This window comes from Lutra lutra, chromosome 6 (genome assembly GCF_902655055.1).
Source record: "Lutra lutra chromosome 6, mLutLut1.2, whole genome shotgun sequence".
NCBI classification, from domain to species: Eukaryota; Metazoa; Chordata; class Mammalia; order Carnivora; family Mustelidae; genus Lutra; species Lutra lutra.
In genome coordinates, this window is record NC_062283.1 from 103,910,654 (window position 1) to 103,929,180 (window position 18,527).

The 18,527-nt window shown below is 38.2% G+C and overlaps 1 protein-coding gene across 2 annotated transcripts in view; it reads left to right on the top strand.

Moving 5' to 3' along the window:
• Nucleotides 1-17,858, top strand: part of SH3BGRL2 (SH3 domain binding glutamate rich protein like 2) — a 62,255-nt gene extending 44,397 nt beyond the window's left edge. For both annotated transcript variants that reach the window (XM_047733886.1, XM_047733887.1), the window contains exons 3-4: nt 10,480-10,560; nt 13,334-17,858. In XM_047733886.1, coding sequence (XP_047589842.1) covers nt 10,480-10,560; nt 13,334-13,345 — 93 coding nt within the window. In that variant the 3' untranslated portion in view covers nt 13,346-17,858. The remainder of the gene's footprint in view (nt 1-10,479; nt 10,561-13,333) is intronic.
• The last annotated feature ends 669 nt before the right edge of the window (nt 17,859-18,527 follow it).

The window sequence follows — 18,527 nt, forward strand, 5'->3', positions numbered from 1 at the left end:
TCAAGAACCCAAATTGCACAGACTGGTTGTTCTTGCTATTTCCTGGGAGTATCCCTACCATGAGCAAGATTCTTCTCTGGCAATGGGTAACCTAAAGGTAAACCATTTCTAGACTTTTCTGATGGGTTTTACAGTATCTGATTTGGTTTTTGGAAAGCCTGTGGTCCTCATTGTTCAAGGTTTAAGCTTTGTCCTCTCTGTGTGTGGAACTGGCATGTGTGGAGTGCACCAGAAGTGAAAATGGCACACATCTGCACTAAAGGAAAGTATCTTCTCCCTTTTCATTTCTTTTCTCCCTCCCTATTCGGTGGAGGGTGGGGAAGATTTGGATTTTTAAAAATACATTTAAATTAAATTAAATAAATATTAAAAATATTTGATTAAAATCATACATTGTAAAAGTTAACTATCTTACTTTTGGGTGTACAGTTTAGTAGTGTTAAGTATATTCATTGCTGTAATACAGATACCCGGAGCTTTTTCATCTTGCAGAACTGAAACTCTGTACCCATTAAACAACTCCCATTTGTCCTCTCCCCCGAGACCTTGATAATAGTCGTTCTGCTTTCTACCTATGAATTTGACTATGTTAGATACCTCATAGAAGTGAAATCATGCAATGTTTGTCCTTTTGTGACTAGTTTATTTCACTTAGCAAAGGTTCATCCATGTTGTTGAATGTCTTAGTCCATCAAGACTGCTGTAACAAAATGCCACAGACTGGGTATCTTGCAAACAACAGAAATTTATTTCTTACAGTTCTGGAAGCTGGAAGTCTAAGATCAGGGTGATAGTTGGGTTCTGATGAAGATGCTGTTCTGGATTGTAGACTTCCAACTTCTGGAAATGTCCTTACATGGTGGAAGGGGACAGGGGACCTCTTTTATAAGGGTTTTAATCCTATCCTTGATTAAGATACCCTCTACTCTCATGGCCTGATCACCTCCTAAAGGCGTTTAAGCATCAGGATTTCAGCATGAATTTCGGGGGATAAAAACATTTAGCCTATAGCATTGAAGCAGGTGACAAGATTTCAGTTCTTTTTAAGGCTTCTGTTGTGTGTATATATATCCATTTTTTTAATCCATTCATTCATTGACGGATTGGGCTGCTTCCACCTCCTTGCTGTTGTGAATGGTACTGCTTTGAACATGGGTTTGCAAATATCTCTTTGAGATTTTACTTTCAGTTGTTTTAGATATATACATAGAAGTGGGATTGTTGCATCACATAGTAGTTCTATTTTTAATTTTATGAAGAAACATCATACGGTTTTCCATAATGGTTGTGCCATTTTACAGTCCCATCAGCAGTACCCAAGGATTCCAACTGCTCCACATCCCCATGCATACTTGTTTTCTTTTTTCAGTTTCATCTTGTTTTGAGAGCAGCCATCCTAATAGGTGTGAAGTGGTATCTCATTGTGATTTTGATTTGCATTTCTCTGATGATTAGTGACATTGAGCATTCCATACACTTAATGGTACAATTGTATATCATTTTTGAAACAATGTCTATTCAAGTCCATTGCCCATTTTAAAATCAGGTTATTTGATTTTTTGTTGTTGAGACTTAAGAGATCTTGGTATATTCTGGATATTAACCCCTTACCACATATCTGATTTGCAAATATCTTCTCCCATTCTTAGGTTGACTTTTACACTGTTGATTGTATTCTTTGATAAACAAAGTTTTAAAATTTGATGTAGTCCAATTTGTCTATTTTTGCTTTCATTGACTGTGCTTTTGGAGTCATACCTACGATCATTACTTGCCAAATAGTTTCGGGTTTTATATTTAGTCTTCAATTCATTTTTTAGTTAATTTTTATATATGGTATAAGATAAGGGTTCAACTTCATTCATTTGCATGTGCATTTGTTTTCCTAGCACTGTGTGTTGAAGAAACTGTCCTATCCCCATTGAGAGTGGTCTTGGGGCACCTTTGTTGAAGATCATTTGATCATATAAATGTGGGTTTATTTTTTGGACTCCATCAGTAACAGTGGTCCATGTGTCTGTCTTTATGCCAGTACCACACTGTTTTGATTACTGTAGCTTTGTAATCTGTTTTGAAATCAGGAAATGCAAGTCCTCCAACTTTCTCCATTTAATTGGAGCCTAGAAGTAGACTAGAGATGGGTTAGAATAATCTCAAGGAGGTGCAGAAAGGCTGAATGACCCGCAGTGGTTCCTCATGGCCTCTCCTCTCCTTTCTTTCCCATCAAGGGAGACAAGGAGATATGTTAGTGTCTTCTAACCATTGGTGGAGGCTCAGAAGCACAGCACAGAACACCTAAATGTATGTAGTTGTATTGTTTCTACCTTTTAAGTGTGTTTGGGCATCTTTTTGAAGTATGCAGAACCAACTCCCTGATCATTAATGATCAGTTTTAAAATCCCTGATTCAAGGTGCCTCCTTAGCGCAGTAGGCAGCGCGTCAGTCTCATAAAATCCCTGATTCATGCATATGATCTTATTTTCTAAAAATCGTATATTTGAATTTGAATATATTGAATTTGAACATATAAATATATATCTCCACACATAAATGTAAGAAATGATTTTCAGCCAGAAATCTTGTAAGAAGTTGTTGGAAAGAGATATTTAAAGAGATTTTCTTATTGAATTGGTTATCCAACATTATTATTGTTGTTACCTTTTTCTCCCAGCACTAAAATGAATATGGAAATAGAGAATATTTGAAAAACAAGAATAAGAAAGGGGGAACAATAAATACTACCTTTCAAATACAACTGCAAACATTTGACCTATACATGTTCTCTTTTTTTACCAGTTGATTTAAATTTTTAAAGTCACATTTTTTTATCATACTGTGTATACCATTTTGTGCCCTGCTTTGTTCTCGAACAGAAGTAGTTTCCATGTCATTATAAGCTTGTTTTTTAGAGGTTGCATCTTATTCCCTTGGGTGGATTATTATAATTAACTTAGTCATTCCCTCCCTGGGGGCTGTTTAGTTTGTTTCTAGTCACTTGAGATAATAGTTTGCAACTGGCAAGCTCTTTTGAAGAATGCATTAAATTGAATGTTATTTTGTAAAGTACATTCTCATTCAAGCTATTCTACTGTTTTTCTTTTCCTTAGAGTCATTTTTCCTTCTTTCTTCAGGAGTCTTCTGTCAAACAACAAAAATATTTTGGGATGTACTGTTATCAAGAAATGAAGGGTTATTGTTGGTGGCCCTAGAATCTGGGTTCAAGGTGAAGAAGAAATCACTTGGCAAAATGAAAACTAGTAAAAGTTAAAACAAGTTGAGTCTCTCAGGGCTCAGGGGTGCCCAAAGTCATAGAATAAACACTGCCTGTCTGCCCAAAACAGCATTTCGCTTGAGTATTTTGAGTACGTTACAAAACATATTTTTTAATGGCAAAAGAAACACAGATACGTTATGGGGCAGGATGCCTGATTTCCATGGATTTTTAAGATTGAACAAGGCTTCAAAAGAAATTTCACTTTTATAGGGGCTGCCTCCAAATATATCCTCCAGTATTCTAGATCAAGTGCTGGGCCAACTGATAAATTAGTCTTTTCAGACCACCAATTCTCTGCCATATCTTCTTTTTCATTTGGTTTTCTTTGTCTTATTTTCTAGTCATTTAAAAATGTCAAACCATGCTTAGCTCAGAGGAGGGGCCGTCTAGAAGGTCTGTTGTTTCTTCTGCCTCCTGGGGTTCTTTAGAGGCCACTTTGAGAAACACAAGATTAGCTGTTTCCCAGTCTCCTCTGAAAATGAAGTATATCGTCTGGCAGAATGGAGTAGAACGTAGTGATAGAATTTTGACCCAGGCTGAATTACTGGCAGTAATTGTGTGTTACTGCAACTCTGATTGTTGGAGTCAATAAGGAAAAGTAAAAAAGAAAAGCTGAAGTCTAAAATTTTCGTTATTCATGGGAGATTGTGCTCTGTCTCTAAAATATGGATGTTATTTACATAGGCTTAATGACTACATCATCTACATGGTATGTAAGGCAAAGCCCTGAAAGTTATCCCAGACTCATTTTCCTCACCTCAATCCCACTTCGTTACCAAATCCTGTAATTTTTATCTCCTATGGAATTCCACCCTCTTTTCTCTCCCAGCAAACCTGTGCCTCATTCCTGTTAGGATCTTTATCTCAGAATTTTTTTTCATGTAGTTCCATTCAGCCATTCCGTGAGGTTCCTTGTGTTCACTTCAGCAGGCTCTGTGGCATATTTACCTTAGTATCTGCATGATGCTAGGAATCCAGAACATACTTAACCAAAAATTGGTTGTGTGAATGGGTGAATAGCTACACAGATGTTTTCAGCTGAGCAGGTAGCTAACCAGTTCTGTTGGGTCCTGCCTTGTCGAAGTTCTGAGCATTCGCATTCCCATTTTATTAAATACAGTCAAGTCTCAAGAGGAAGCTCACTGAGGTATCTTCTAAATTTTACAATTAAATCTATTTAGAAAATCACCTCTGTTGGACACTCGCCTCTCCTACATGTAGAATTTTCTTAAGAAACTTAATCTGAATTAAATTCAAATTAAAGATAACTTATCGAATCAAGAACAATCTTCAGATGTTTTACTGTAAATATTCTTATTTGACATCCTCACAGATACTAGGAAAGAGAAAAGTCGGGTGGTGGGGAAGGGGTGATAGAAATTCCTCTCTATCTCTTGCTGATCAGCTGTATGCCCAGAAGCATAACAATTTAATTAGATATTCTTTGCGGTTTTATCTCTTATATAACCGTAGTTTTTATTCTTCTATCTATAAATGTTTAATCTCCCACTTTCACCTCAGTGAGATGTTTGCTGCAGTATTCTACAATGATGAATCCCTGGGACGTGTCTTTCATGAAAACAATGGTTTATGCCGTGAATATTGAAAACCTTCATCTAGATAGGTTCTGGCTGCTCCAGCTGCATGTTTAACGGTGTATCTTTTTTTTTTTTTTTTTAAAGATTTTATTTATTTGTCAGAGAGAGAGGAGAGCGAGCGAGCACAGGCAGACAGAATGGCAGGCAGAGGGAGAAGCAGGCTCCCCGCCAAACAAGGAGCCCGATGCGGGACTCGATCCCAGGACGCTGGGATCATGACCTGAGCCGAAGGCAGCTGCTTAACCAACTGAGCCACCCAGGCGTCCCTTAACGGTGTATCTTAAACAGGATCACGTTGGAGGTTTTCTTTTGGTTAAAACGTTTCTCTTTCTGAGCCTCATGCAGTTAGAGTTAATGAAAAGAAAACAAAACTGTTGAAGACACGAAGGCCGTGTTAATACTATCAACATGAAGACAATAAAGGAGGGTCAGAAGTGAAAAGTCAGTTTTCCTCTGCCCTGCTTCCTAGGTGCCCCCCACCCCGAACTCCCAAGAGATAGCCTCTCCTGTGAGGTTCGGCTTTGCAATTTTCTTGGTTATCACCATTCTGTGCCTGTATTCCTTGATATAAAACTTTAGAGGGCACGTTTTTCTTTGAAAGATGAAGAGAAGTCTGCATTCTTAATAGCTTCTCTCATTTCTCCCCCACGTTGATTCCCCCCGACACAACGTGCACAGCATTGCTAAAGCTTATACGTCACATGCTCCTCTCTGACTGGAATAACTATTCTAAAATATAATATAAAAACATATTTAATATTTATTTTGGTATGAACCTACCTATAAATGCTAATCTCTATAGAGCTGTTGTGTCCACAGTCATAGAGGAGGGTATATTATCCTATTTTATGAAATCCCTGTGGCTTAAAGGAGAATGACATAAATGTCATTATCTAAGAGATTCTCTTAATTAATTTTAGCCTCTTCACTTAACTCCTCTGGGTATTTCTTAAAATGTTATTGCTGGTTCCTTTTCCTATGTTTAACACACAAATTTTTTTTTCCATTCAGTTTCAGTTAGTGCTTGGGTCGCTATATTTGCTCGTTCTGCCATCTTGTACCAGCATGGTCAGAAATGTTAAACATGAATTAGGAATTTAAAATCCTCAGCTTTGGCCTTACCCATATTTTTGGTGTTTGGTATAGAAATTGCTGAATGAAGCTGTTTCAGACAAATCTTACATACCCTACCAGGATTGGAATTGTCTACTATTTTTTCCTTCTATATCAAGATTTTATAAAATACAATATAGCATTCATAGTCCTTAACCACTAAATCAAGATATTCTGCTCAGAGGCTACCCTCAGGCTTGAAAAATTTTAAGAAGGAGCCTCTGCTCATTTTCAGCTGCAGCAGCAATAACGTTGGTTGTCTTAGAATTTAAAAATTTTTTTTTCTTCTTTTGCTTTGGTTCAGTTAGAACTGACTGCTGCCACCATTTCCTCATAAGCCATGTAATTTTTATTCCGCACAGCCTCCTGTTTGGATATGCCCTTGGCATGTGGAAATAATATGGGTCTGTCACTTAATTGTCATTGAGCTAGCGTGGGAAGCGATACAGCCTAGCAGTGTGGCTGCTGTGGGTTTTCCTCACTGTTCTCCTAGGGAACACTAAAAGGGCAAAGAACTTTAAGGTCTTTGTTTCAAATGCTTGTCTAGTTCTTAATAGTCTAATCGTGGTGTACAGGTAATGTACTTAAGTGAGCTCTGTGGAAGAAGGAGGCTGTTGTGCACTCTACCTGTTGTAGATTTTATCATGAACTTATAAATTTTCTGACATTGGTTTTCACTTGAATGCACACAGAAGTTTAGGTGACAGAAGCTTCCCCCCCCTTTTTAACAGCTGTTTAGCCTTCTTTATTTTTCTTAAAATTGCAGCATTTAGATAGATGTTCCATTAGTAATAGTGCTCAGTTATGTTGATACCTGTATAGTCCAGAAATTTCTCTTTTCTTGCACTAGAAACAAAGAGAGTTTTCTTCTTTTGTCTTACGTGTAATGAAAATATACTAGCTTCTGAAACTGGGCAATTTTATCTTGAATATGCTTTGTATATTTGTACCCTTCTCCAAAGGTAATATTAACTGATCATTATATTGTACAGTTCCAGAAGGTTGGTTTTGCTGAAATATATAACTTGTAGATGTGTATTTATAGACATTTCAGAAAGTGTCTTTGACTATATGGAATTCAGCAAGTCTACTTTGAGACTTTATAGTGAGTTTTTAAAATACAGTGCTTTTAACTTTTGCAGTACAAACCTTAATACATCTTTAAAAATAGAAGCCTGATAAATGAGATGAATCTGATAAGAAAGCAGAACTTTCTCTTTTATTGGGGAATGCCTAAGGCCATAAGAACTTACGTCTTAATAGGAGGTGATTTAAAATTTTCTAATACTATTTTACTCTTAAATTATTTCAGTCATACTGTTTAATTTATTATCTCTAAAAGGAGGTATTAACTAGTAAGAAATCCTAGATTTTAAATTATCAACCACCTGTCTGCCTAAATATGACAAAAAAAAACCTGAAAACCTTTTACATTTTGAGATTCATCAGACTTTTAAATATCAGAAAATAAATTTTTTACATAATTTTTAAGAACCCATAGTAGGGTAGGATTCACTCCAATTATGTTACTAGCATAAGATTACCTAAAACATGACCCATCAGTCATTAATTAGCAAACACAACTCATTCATCCGCTTGACAAATATTGGTAACCTGGTGTGTATCAGGTACTATTCTAACACGCGCTTTTAAGAATTACTGCCCTTAAATTATTCTGCTTTTAAAGTTAATTACCAAATCTTATATTTGTTGCTTTGAAAGGAGTTAATTACCTAAAGTGACAATTTCTAAGCTATTGGGAGGATCCAATTCAATATTCAGGTAAGAAGCCCCCTAGCCATAGTGATGTTAAAGCCAGAGAAAGTACGCATTGAACAGGATTTGAACCCAGATCAGTAAAATGGTATTCAACTATTTGGAAATACCTTTGTTACAAAGAATATTTGTAACAATATTTTCAGTTCATGGGATTTTGCCTAAGTTCTGTTAGACCTGTATTATTTGTGACATAGTTTTCCTTATAAAAATAATTAAATTTTCCATGAACTACGAAATCTGTAATATCCTAGAGTCACTAGAAACCTCCAGCTGCCTAGATGATATCTTCTTCCCTTGGATGTCCCATACATTTGCTCAAACTGAACATTTTGAAACCACTTCAGCCTTATTCTCACATCTGCTTTTTCTCGGGTCTTTTCTGTCAAATCACAAAGGTCAGAGCTGCTTTAAGTCTTAATTCTCTCTAACCCCCTCCCCCGCAGTTCTACAGGTGAGTATGGTCAGTTCTTCCTCCAAAATCTATCTCCAGTCTGTCCACTTTTCTCTCTCTCCATTATCGTTGGTTGGGTTCAGGCTGCCACCTTCTTACCTGATTACCACAGTACTCCCTTGACTTTTCTCCCTGCTTTCCTTCTTGTAGGCCTGTCTCTGAGCCATTCTCCACACAGTGGACTTAAAGATTTCATCTCCATTTATTCAGAGTATGCATGTGAGCGGGAAGAGGCACAGAGGGCAAGAGAGAGAATCTCCAGCAGACTCCCCACTGGGTACGGTGCAGTGTGGGGCTGATCCCAGTACCCTGAGATCATGACCTGAGCCGACATTGAGAGTCAGGTGCTTAACGGACTGAGCCACCCAGGGGCCCCTAACTTAGCTACTTTCTTAAAGGAAACTAAATAATTCTGCTCCTTGCCCAGAACCCATACATGATTTCCTTTTGTACTTAAGATAAAATTGAAAATCTTTTTCTTGGTGTTACACAGTCTGGCATATGCTCCTCCCTGTCAGACTTGCCAGCTTCACTCTTCACCAGTGCTGTTCCCTGTCCCAACCCTTCACTTGGTCAGCTCTTTTCCTCCTTCATATTTCAGCTTAAAATGCCACTTATTTATTTATTTATTTATTTATTTATTTGACAGAGGGATCACAAGTAGGCAGAGAGGCAGGCAGAGAGAGAGGGGAAAGCAGGCTCCACGCCAAGGAGAGGGCACATCAGGCTCTATCCCAGGACCCTGGGATCACGACCTGAGCCGAAGGCAGAGGCTTAACCCACTGAGCCACCCAGGTGCCCCTTAAAATGCCACTTTTGACGTAGGTTTTTTTTGCTGACCCTCCCTTTTTAGATATATTGCTCCTTGTCAGGTCAAGGAAGGCTCTCTTCGGCGGTGCACTGTACTAGGCCTGTCCTAACTTGCAGGGGGAGCTACCACCTGAAGATCTACGGAAGGAAGAGTGAGTGGAGGGCCTGAGGCTGAGAGGATCGTGAATTCAAATCAAGCTGCCTTCAAAACCACATGACACTCAACTTGCTAAAGCATTTGAACAAGAGAGTCTCTATACAGAGTGAAATAATTCAAAGATTTTTTTCATCATTGAGGCATCCTTTGCAGGAAGCAAATCTCCATTCTCCAAGTGATGGACTCTCATTCAGATTCCTAGACGGGTTTCAGAAATACTTGTGATGCCATTGGCTCGGCTCAGCAGCGAATTCATTAGGACTCAGTGACTGAAATACAGGGTGCCCCATACGTGGTTTCCTTTTGGCCAGGAAGCATCAGAGTCCAAAAAGCATTGATTTTAACGTCAGTGAGAATTGGCCCCAAATCTCAGCTCTTTCACGGATTGCCTGTCAAACTTGGGCAGAATATTTCTTGACTCTGAGCCAGTCTCCAACCTGGTGGTCTGTGGTGGGGATTAAATGAAGTACTGATTTTAAAGTCCCCGGCACAGAGCAAATGACTCCAGTGATTCTGATCACTGTCTGCTTACATTGAACCTTCGGAAAAAGTTATCCAAGGAACTTCTACTGAATTTTGAGACTGCTTTACCTGGACTTAGAAACCATATAGTTACATCTGTGCAAACGTTTGAAAAGAAACAATTGATGAACACATTGACCAGAATTCCTTCTTAGTTTCTCTTGTGAAAGTAGGAAGAGAAAAATGATTCTGTGTTTGAGGCAAAAATAAATGTTACAGAGGATATAGTTTCCTCTAGGTTTTATTTGATCTTTTTATTCTCTCTGAAGACACAGTCTGAAAGAATGTGGAAAACTTCAAAAGCAGAGTAGAAGCACTTGCACTGACACATGGAGACCTTTATGGCTTTCTGTTTACCCAGTGATTTTTTTTTTTTAAAGCCCTAGATAACAAAATTTAAGAATGGAATTGGGAAAAGGGAGTCAGCCTTTCATATTGAAGCACCCGAAGTAAAATCTTTTATCAGAGTGATTTCACACAAATAAATGTTAGTTTGGCACAAGAGGGAGAGGGAACGTGTTCTGATTTCACTTGTCTTGTCAGTGTTTTACATTTTAATCCTGTCACAGGCCTTGTGTTAAAAACATGGTACACCCATTGTCATACTCAGAAATTTTTATGCTCAAGCAGAGCCAATCCAGTAGATTTACGTAGGCCTTCCCTGGCCTGCATGAAGCAGTGGTGCATTTTTTCGTTTCCATAAAGAATTTTTTAGAAGCACCAAATACTGATATTGTTTGCTTTTTTTTTTCTTTTCTCTTCCTCTTTTTTCTAGGATTATGACAGTTTTTTTGAAGCAAAGGAAAGCAACACGGTCTATTCATTTTTAGGCCTGAAACCACGGTTGGCATCAAAGGTAGGGAAATCTTTTCTTGTTTTAAAATTATCTTTTTTGAATTGTCTCTAGGGGTTGAGATTGAAGGTATTAAAGGAATGCGTATGTAGTCTCCTAAATTTTTAAATTTTGCTTGCTCAAGTGCATGGTCAGGGACTCCCTGGTGTAAAAACACAAAGAAGTCCAGCTTTTTCCCTCCAATTTTCAATTGTTGTATATTAGAGTTTAATTTTATCTATCATTTATTTATAATCTATATCCTCTTCTTCCAAGAAGAATTTAGGTAGTAAGTGCTTTCTATTTTAAAGTGCAAGTTTACATTATTTTACCTTTTTTTTTGAAATAGCAGAATCAAAGCCATATTTTAACATTTTTTGCACATTTAACTCCTGTACTTTGGAAGGGAGATGGTCTGTAATAATAAATGATCAACTTTGAAAAAAACACTAAAATTCCTAAACTAAATCAGAAAGCTTTTTGAAGCTACTTTATTACATCATATGTCTTTGAAGGAACATAAAAGGCTCAAGCTTTTCTAGTAGTAAGACCAGAAGTTAGATATATTATTAAAGTTTGTGAAATGTATAGATTCACTTCCAAAATAAAAAATAGGGTTTCCTTATTAAATAAGGTAATATTTTATTTCCCCCTTTAAAAAATACCATTTTCTTCTGATTATGAAAGTAGCCTCATTTAGGAAAGGTTCATTTAAGAAAATACAAAAGTATAGAGTAGAAAATAAAAATCACCTATTATCCCACCACCCAGAGATAAGCATGTAAACTTTTTTGGGTGTATTTCCTTGCAGTCTTTTTATACAAACCAGTTGAGGTTTTGATTCTATTTCAAATTGAGACTGAATTCTAAAGTATCTATTTTTAACACTAAATTGAAATGAAAGTGCAGTACTGGGTACTTTGATGTCTGCAAGCAATAGGTCTCTTGAGGCTACCCAGGATCTGTACCATTTCTGGAACACCCTATGGGAGGAAAGCAGAAATTATCAATAATATAAATTTTATACCAACACCTGCAGTTCATAGCCGATGTGAAATCTTGCTTTGTTTTTACATTACTAAGTCCACAGATGGTTGTGGGTGGTTTCCATGCATATGTTTTAAACAGTGGCAAAACCCACACATATAATATTTAAAGGTTCTTAAAACTATTTTTATAAAGATGGAACATTGGAATACTTGTTAGGAAAATTATAGTGTTTTTACAACATATTTCATCCAAAAATATTAAACAATCCAGATTTATCTTTAAAGACCTGGAAAAAACACGGGTGGGAGTAATCTAAAGGATGTATAAATCTAGTGGACATCATTATCTCTGCAAAAAAAAACCTTTAAAAAAAAATACCATGTGCCTGCCATCTTTGTTCTCATTTTTCCCTGAAGAGGTAGATTCCTTAGAGACTCTGAAGACTGACTTTTTTTACTCTTTAAAAATATATATTTTCATAAATTTCCCAGAAGTCTATAATCTATAAGTATGCATTTTCACATGACCTGTGGTCACAGTATTAAAGTTGGTCTTCCGATGCCATTGACAACTGCTTGATTTCAGTCGACCATTCCAAAGGCATTAAAGGCCCTGGGCAACCCCACCCATTCAGCCCACCACATTACAGCCCCTCAGTGGGTCATATGAGCAGGAGCACATGGAACCAACATGCAAGTCCATGGTGCAGTGTTTGTGCAGTCTTCTCTTGTGAATCATTCAGGGCCTTAAGGGCTAATGGCAACTCACACTTGGCATAGGAGAGAGGTGAAAATATGTTTAAGAGCAATTCAGCTTTTACCACCTTCCTACTCACATATTTTTTTTACTGTGGTAGTAAAACACACTCAATCCACAATCCGCACTCAAAGGCCTAGACAGAGCATTCATGGGTATAATGTACTAAAAGATGGATGCCCCCTTTTCTCCTTTCCTTTCCCTCCCTCTCTGCAGTATATGTACATAAACAATAGGGCTATCTTTGTACTATATACATATATGCCAAGGAACATATAAAAACACCACTAGCATCTGTAATTGCTCTTACACAGTGAGGAGAGAATAGAGAGATGGTAGGAAGAAAACGTTCACAAGCCCAACAGGCCCAGGTATAAGGTAGACTCTGGGCAGTTCTTAGAAATGGACAGGGCAGAGAAAGGTGAGAGGTCACAAAATGGTGGCGTGTAGGACACACTGGGTCTGGATGCATCTGTCCTACACAGAACTTTGAAAAGAATTTAAATGTGTTGCTCATATTTAAAATACAGGTTTCTCACTTCTCTTCTTTCAAAAAATTGAAAGGACAGAAACCCTAGGGGAGCCCACTTCCTCTTTGGCTAGTTGGAGCCAGTAGAAGCCAACCCATCCCGGGTACCTACCTAAGAGAAAAGGAGGCCTTTTCGCCAATAATTTTCAGGTGGAAAACCATCAGGTTTGTTGTTTAATTAGACCTAAAGCAGAGCCTGGAGTAGAAGTTTCTGCTTTGGGATCCCTGCCATTCAGAGGTTATATTCAAAATACATAACAGCTAGTAAAGCATGGTCAGTCAGTGCAGTCATTGGAAACAGGTGGCTTCCTTTCTCCTTTCATACTTGGCAGGTCAGGTGGGTATGACTGCAATCTATGCTGATCCCGAAACCTAGGATTTGCTTTCATCAATCACATGGGGGTGATTTCTTATGATTTCCAACATCTCCATTCCTGACATCATTAAAAATCATTGCCGGGGTGAATTTTCTTATGAACCCAATGCAACAAGTGACCTTTTTTTCTTTTTTTAAATAAATAGGCAGAACCTTAGAGAAGACGAGTGGAAGATAACGGAGATGCATTTTGGAGAGCCCCCTGGTACTCAGCACACACCTGCTTACCTAATGCATCACTGTGACTAAAGCCACGTGCATCATCAGTAACTTTGCTTGCCACGGAAAAGGTGTTTTTAGAAGACATGGGTATAATGGGGTTGCATGATTGCTTAGAACCAAATCAGGACTGTGGTGGTTTTTCCCTTATTTTCAAAATTGCCTGCAGTTGGCTCATTCACCTGGAGGTACTCTAACCTGTTACAGGTGTGCTTCCTTAATGACTGAAAGATAAAGTGGGTGGCACCATTGGAGAGAAGATGTTGGATCTGCCCTAGGTTGTAGTTGATGCCAGTATTGCTCAGACCCGCCTCTCTTTAAGCAGCCTGGATCATATCCTTGGTATTTGGTAGAATCTTTTGATCAAAGAGGAACAAAGCAATGCTGGCTGACAAAGGGCTGCAGATTTTTGCTGCAAAAGTCACAACTGTCACTACTCCTGGGCTTCATAATAGCACCTATAGATAAAGATGTTCTAGCCTCCTTTGGTAATGGACACTCTTATTTCCATAAATCCTCCAAACTCCTACAGATGTTTCCAGAAATCACAGTTGCAACAATGTGTGATCAGGACCAAGTTACAGGGATAAAAATAGTTGGTATTTTGGAAAATATAGGCTTCTTCATCTCCTGCAAGGGAAAAGTTTTATTTAAATGTAAAAGACAGCTTAGAAAAGATATATTTTAGGAGGTGTCCTAATTAGATAGTAAATTTATAGGGAAATGATCTGACTCCTATCTGAAGGGATTTTCAGCTCTAGCAACTTCTTTATGCACAAGTAACATATTTTTAAATGCAGCTTCCCTAACTAACAGCTGCTTATTCTATTTTGTGAATGGATTATATTTTTTTTGAGAAAGGAAGATCTTGGCTAGATATATTTTGTGAGCCCTTAATGAGGCATACTAAAAGATAGTAATATTGGGGTACAATTTCATTTTTTTTCCTCGGTTGCTTTTCACCAGACCTTTAACTGCTTGCTACTATTTCTGGCCAGTGTACAGTCCCAGATTTTTCAGGGTAATGTAGATACGTGTTCTCATTCCGTGTGTGGATACCAGTGAGCTTTCAGAGAAAGGGGCTGTCAGAGAATAGCTCTGAATTGTAGTGGGCATGTAGAATCTCTCTACTCCCTTCGGAATGGATGCTGAACATGTCTACTTCCTTCAGGCAAAGGTTCCTTTTCTCCATCCTTGTCCCTGCTTATGGTCTTCAGAGTTTTTGGTTGCCAAACATAAACAGCCTCGAATAGGATAAATTCTTAGAGGGTTGCCTAAAATATTCTGCTTTCCTCAGCATCGTGCTGCTGGACCTGTCATTCAGATTCTGAGCAGGATGTAAGAAATTCAAAGTACATAAGAACGAAAGCCCTGTCACCTGTGTTCTCTCACCCTCCAACTAACTAAATGTGGACCACTCTAAAGGACCTGAATGCTGACACGGAAACCCCAGCCTGAGATCTGCAGCCCAGGACTACGTTTACGACCCGAAGAAGAGCATGACCGTAGATTTCGACTTGACTGGAACAAATACACGATCCACAATTTTCTCTCCAAGGAAAGCTGTTGTGAAATCATGGGTATTACTGCTTAGGTGGCATTAAAGAAGATCCACGTCACATTCCATCTGATAAATCCCAGGGACTATCCAGGAATCTTTTATTTTGAACTGGATATTGTGTTTGAGTCAGTGCGTCTTCTGACAAGGCTTAGAATTTCGTTTGCAGATACAACAGTTTTAAAAAGCTTAATGCCACAGTGGTCCAACTTCATTTAGTCTGCTCTTGCCAATGAGCGCCAAGAACCAACTTGGTAAAATCCAGGCCTTGCAAGTTAGATTCTGGGGTTGTGGGATCAACAAGAGACTTGCTAGACAAAGACAGCTCCTCAGATCTATTCATCTTAAAACTTTTGCTTTACTGTGGTTATGGCAGGACCCGAATGGGTCTCCTAAAACAGACTAGTTGGATGGCATTGCTGAATTGTTACCGGTCGCACATCGTCTTCTCCTCACCTCATTATTTTAATAATAATTATTATTATTTTAAAATCAGCATAGAAATAAGAGAGCCCAGCCCTGGCTGGTGCTGTACTTGTTACGAGGGAGGTGGAAGCACCCTGTGTGGCATTTGCCGCAATACCCAGGCTCCGCCGGGCACTGCCCTCTGGGACCATGTTGTGTTCAGAGAAGCTTGTCTCTTTCCTTGTACTGTTTTACCAGCTAAATTCCAAACATGTAATGATTTCCTGTTCCCTTCTTTAACTAGCTGCCTTTAGATTTGAATAGTCACACACTTAAAAACCTAGGAAAGAACTAGGTGGGAGTTGCAGACGTAGATGTAATATCAAAGGCATTTCAGAATTTTTATTTCCTGGAGTAGGCTCTTTGGGACAAAGGAAATGTGCTGCTAAAAATAAAATTATGACAGTTTAAAATTAGATAAAATACAGAGTGCCATCCTGCTAGGTATATGCAGACCAAAAGAAAATTTAGTTGGGGAAATACTGATTTTTTCCAAATTCCAGTGTTCTGTTAAAATCAAAGAGAAGAAAAGGAAAAATTTTTTTTCTCTATCAGATCCTGATATATTTTAGATTTGTTTCTGTTTTATAGATTGTTTTAAATACCTGTTTTGTATTCCATGAATTTAAAAATGAACTAAACTTGTTTTTGTCTTCTGTTATTGAAAGGTACCAAAGCCTCTTTCTGTTTTGCTTTGTTTTTTTAATTTGATTTTGCTATATAGGGTTTTGCTTTTTCTAGAAATACTTTTAACAGCGTTTCTTAAGTGTCAGGGCCCTCTTTGATCTGCATAATTATTATTTTTAGGTTTCAGTGTGTATGCATTTGTCTTTAAGGGCCCTGGTAAAACCTCAGATTTTATATTCAGCATTAAAGAGAAATAAATTCCAGAAAACACATATTCTGAAAATGGAGTGTTTGTCCCCTACCATTTCTTATATATGCCTTTTCTAATGTCAGTTCTGTGTTTGCTTGAAACCTTCCTGTTCAGTTGGGATGTTATACTTCTACTCCTGTTCCTGAATCTCATACCTGAATGCTGCAGATTTGTTGTAAAAATGCGGACAGAGCATTTGACCATTGGAGGAAACCAACAGGATGTGGTTCTGTGTGTATGTGTGATGGGAAGTGATCACAGAATCCTCTTAGTGACCAGGACCAAGGACGCATTAGATCTCTTGTTCCCTTGGTTGGTTCCAGTAGATGATAGTGCTTTCCTGCATACACTGAAGCCACAGGCTGGTGGATTTGTTCCCTTAACTGGGTGCAAAAAACCAAGTACAGTGTAGCCGCCACCCTTAGCCAGGCCTCCCTTGAGGCAGCCCTCTCCAAAAGCGGGAGAAAACATTTCTGAAGGCAGAGTCTGAGGCTGATCTCATCACTGAACTATCTCAGACCTTAACCACCGAGACAGAAGGAGGGTGAAGGAGGAGAGAAAAGAGAACAGACTAAGCTTGAAGGAAATGTGCCAAATCGTGAAGCCAAATAAGCCAGGTCATTACTGCCCACTTATACCCCAGATTTTCAGTGTTCCTAGTTCTTCTAGAAGTGCGGGTCATCCTTTCAGTCAGCATGTGTTGAGCCCCTGGACTGGAGTGGGTACTGTCTGAGCAGGGCAGGAGTCTCCACCGTGAAGGAGAACACAGTCAAGGGCGGCCATTACAGCCGAGTGATGAACAATAGGGTCGAGGTCAGCTCCTGGCACTCCGTTCGTCGTGAAATGTTATGTGTAATCTCCTTTGCTTGTTATAGCCCTTCCAGGTTTTAAGATTCTTTCTTGCAATGGAATGTATACACGTACACACACTCAAATATAAAGAGAACAAGCGCCTGTGTGCCTGCCACCAGCTCAGTGCCTTTCCTTTGAGGCGCTGTGTGCTCTTCTCGGGCCCTATCCCATCCCTGTTTGAGAGTGGGAGCCCCTCTCCTGATGTCTGCAGATCATAGCCTTTCTCCCCTTTACCGTTTTACCTCCTTTATCCTCTGTACCTTTAAGTAATAATAAATGGCATGAAACTGTATTCTTCTGTCACTTTACGTTCTTTGCAATTGGGCGTTATCATTTTGGAACAAGTATCCTGGTTTCTTTTCACTGCTAGGTACTACTTCATTGTATGACTGTATCACAGTTTTTCCCTTCTTCTGTCGCGGGATATTGAACTGCATCTTTCTTTGAAATAGAAAAAGGCAGTGTTGCTCGAACATTCTTTTATATGACTTTCAGTGCACATAGCCAAGACTGGATGTATACCTTGAATAGAATTGCTGTGTGGTACGGTAAAGCACATTATCAATAGATATGTTCTCCAAATTGTTCTCCAAAGTCATGGTACCAGCTCACACTTTCACTGGTATCCTAGAATTTTCAGTACTCTAGATCCTGCCCACATTCGGGATCATCGGAAATGAAATGGAGTTTTTGCCAAGCCGAAAAATATAACATGGTATCTCATTGCAATTTCATTTTGCACATATTTGATTACTAATAGGTTGAATGTGTTTTATTATGGTAATTCCTAAGTAGGAATTTGGAAATTCTTCTTTGTGTCTCCCACCTTTTTTCCTACCGTGTTCTGTTTTTTAATTATCAATTTGTAAAAGTTCTTTATAACTTACCTTTTATCAGTTAATGCTTATTTAACTATTTAAAGAGAAATTATATTTAGAGTAGAAAAATCTTCTGAAGCAATTACCAGAAGTATGAAAAGCATGTGAAGCTTTCTTCTATCTGGAGAAAATAAAGTTAAGTGCATATATTGTGTGTTTTTATTGTGTGCTAATTTTCAGCTTGTCCATATATTCGCCCAGAGAAGCCCCTCTGTGCTCTAGCAGGGTTCTTTCTTTGAAGCTTATCATAAGGCTCATCAATTCTAGTTATTTGGCAGGAAATTAATATCATTTGGTTTTCTGCTACAAAATTTTATTGAAAGGAAATCTTTATATAGACTGCATATTTATATATGAACATTTCCTTAGTTTACCAAAATGTAAGATTACGCTAGGCCAAAATGATACTATACTTAAAAGGACATCAAAAAAGTTACTTTAAGTCATAGATTGTTTTGAACCTATACTCATAGTTAAATAATCCTTAAGCT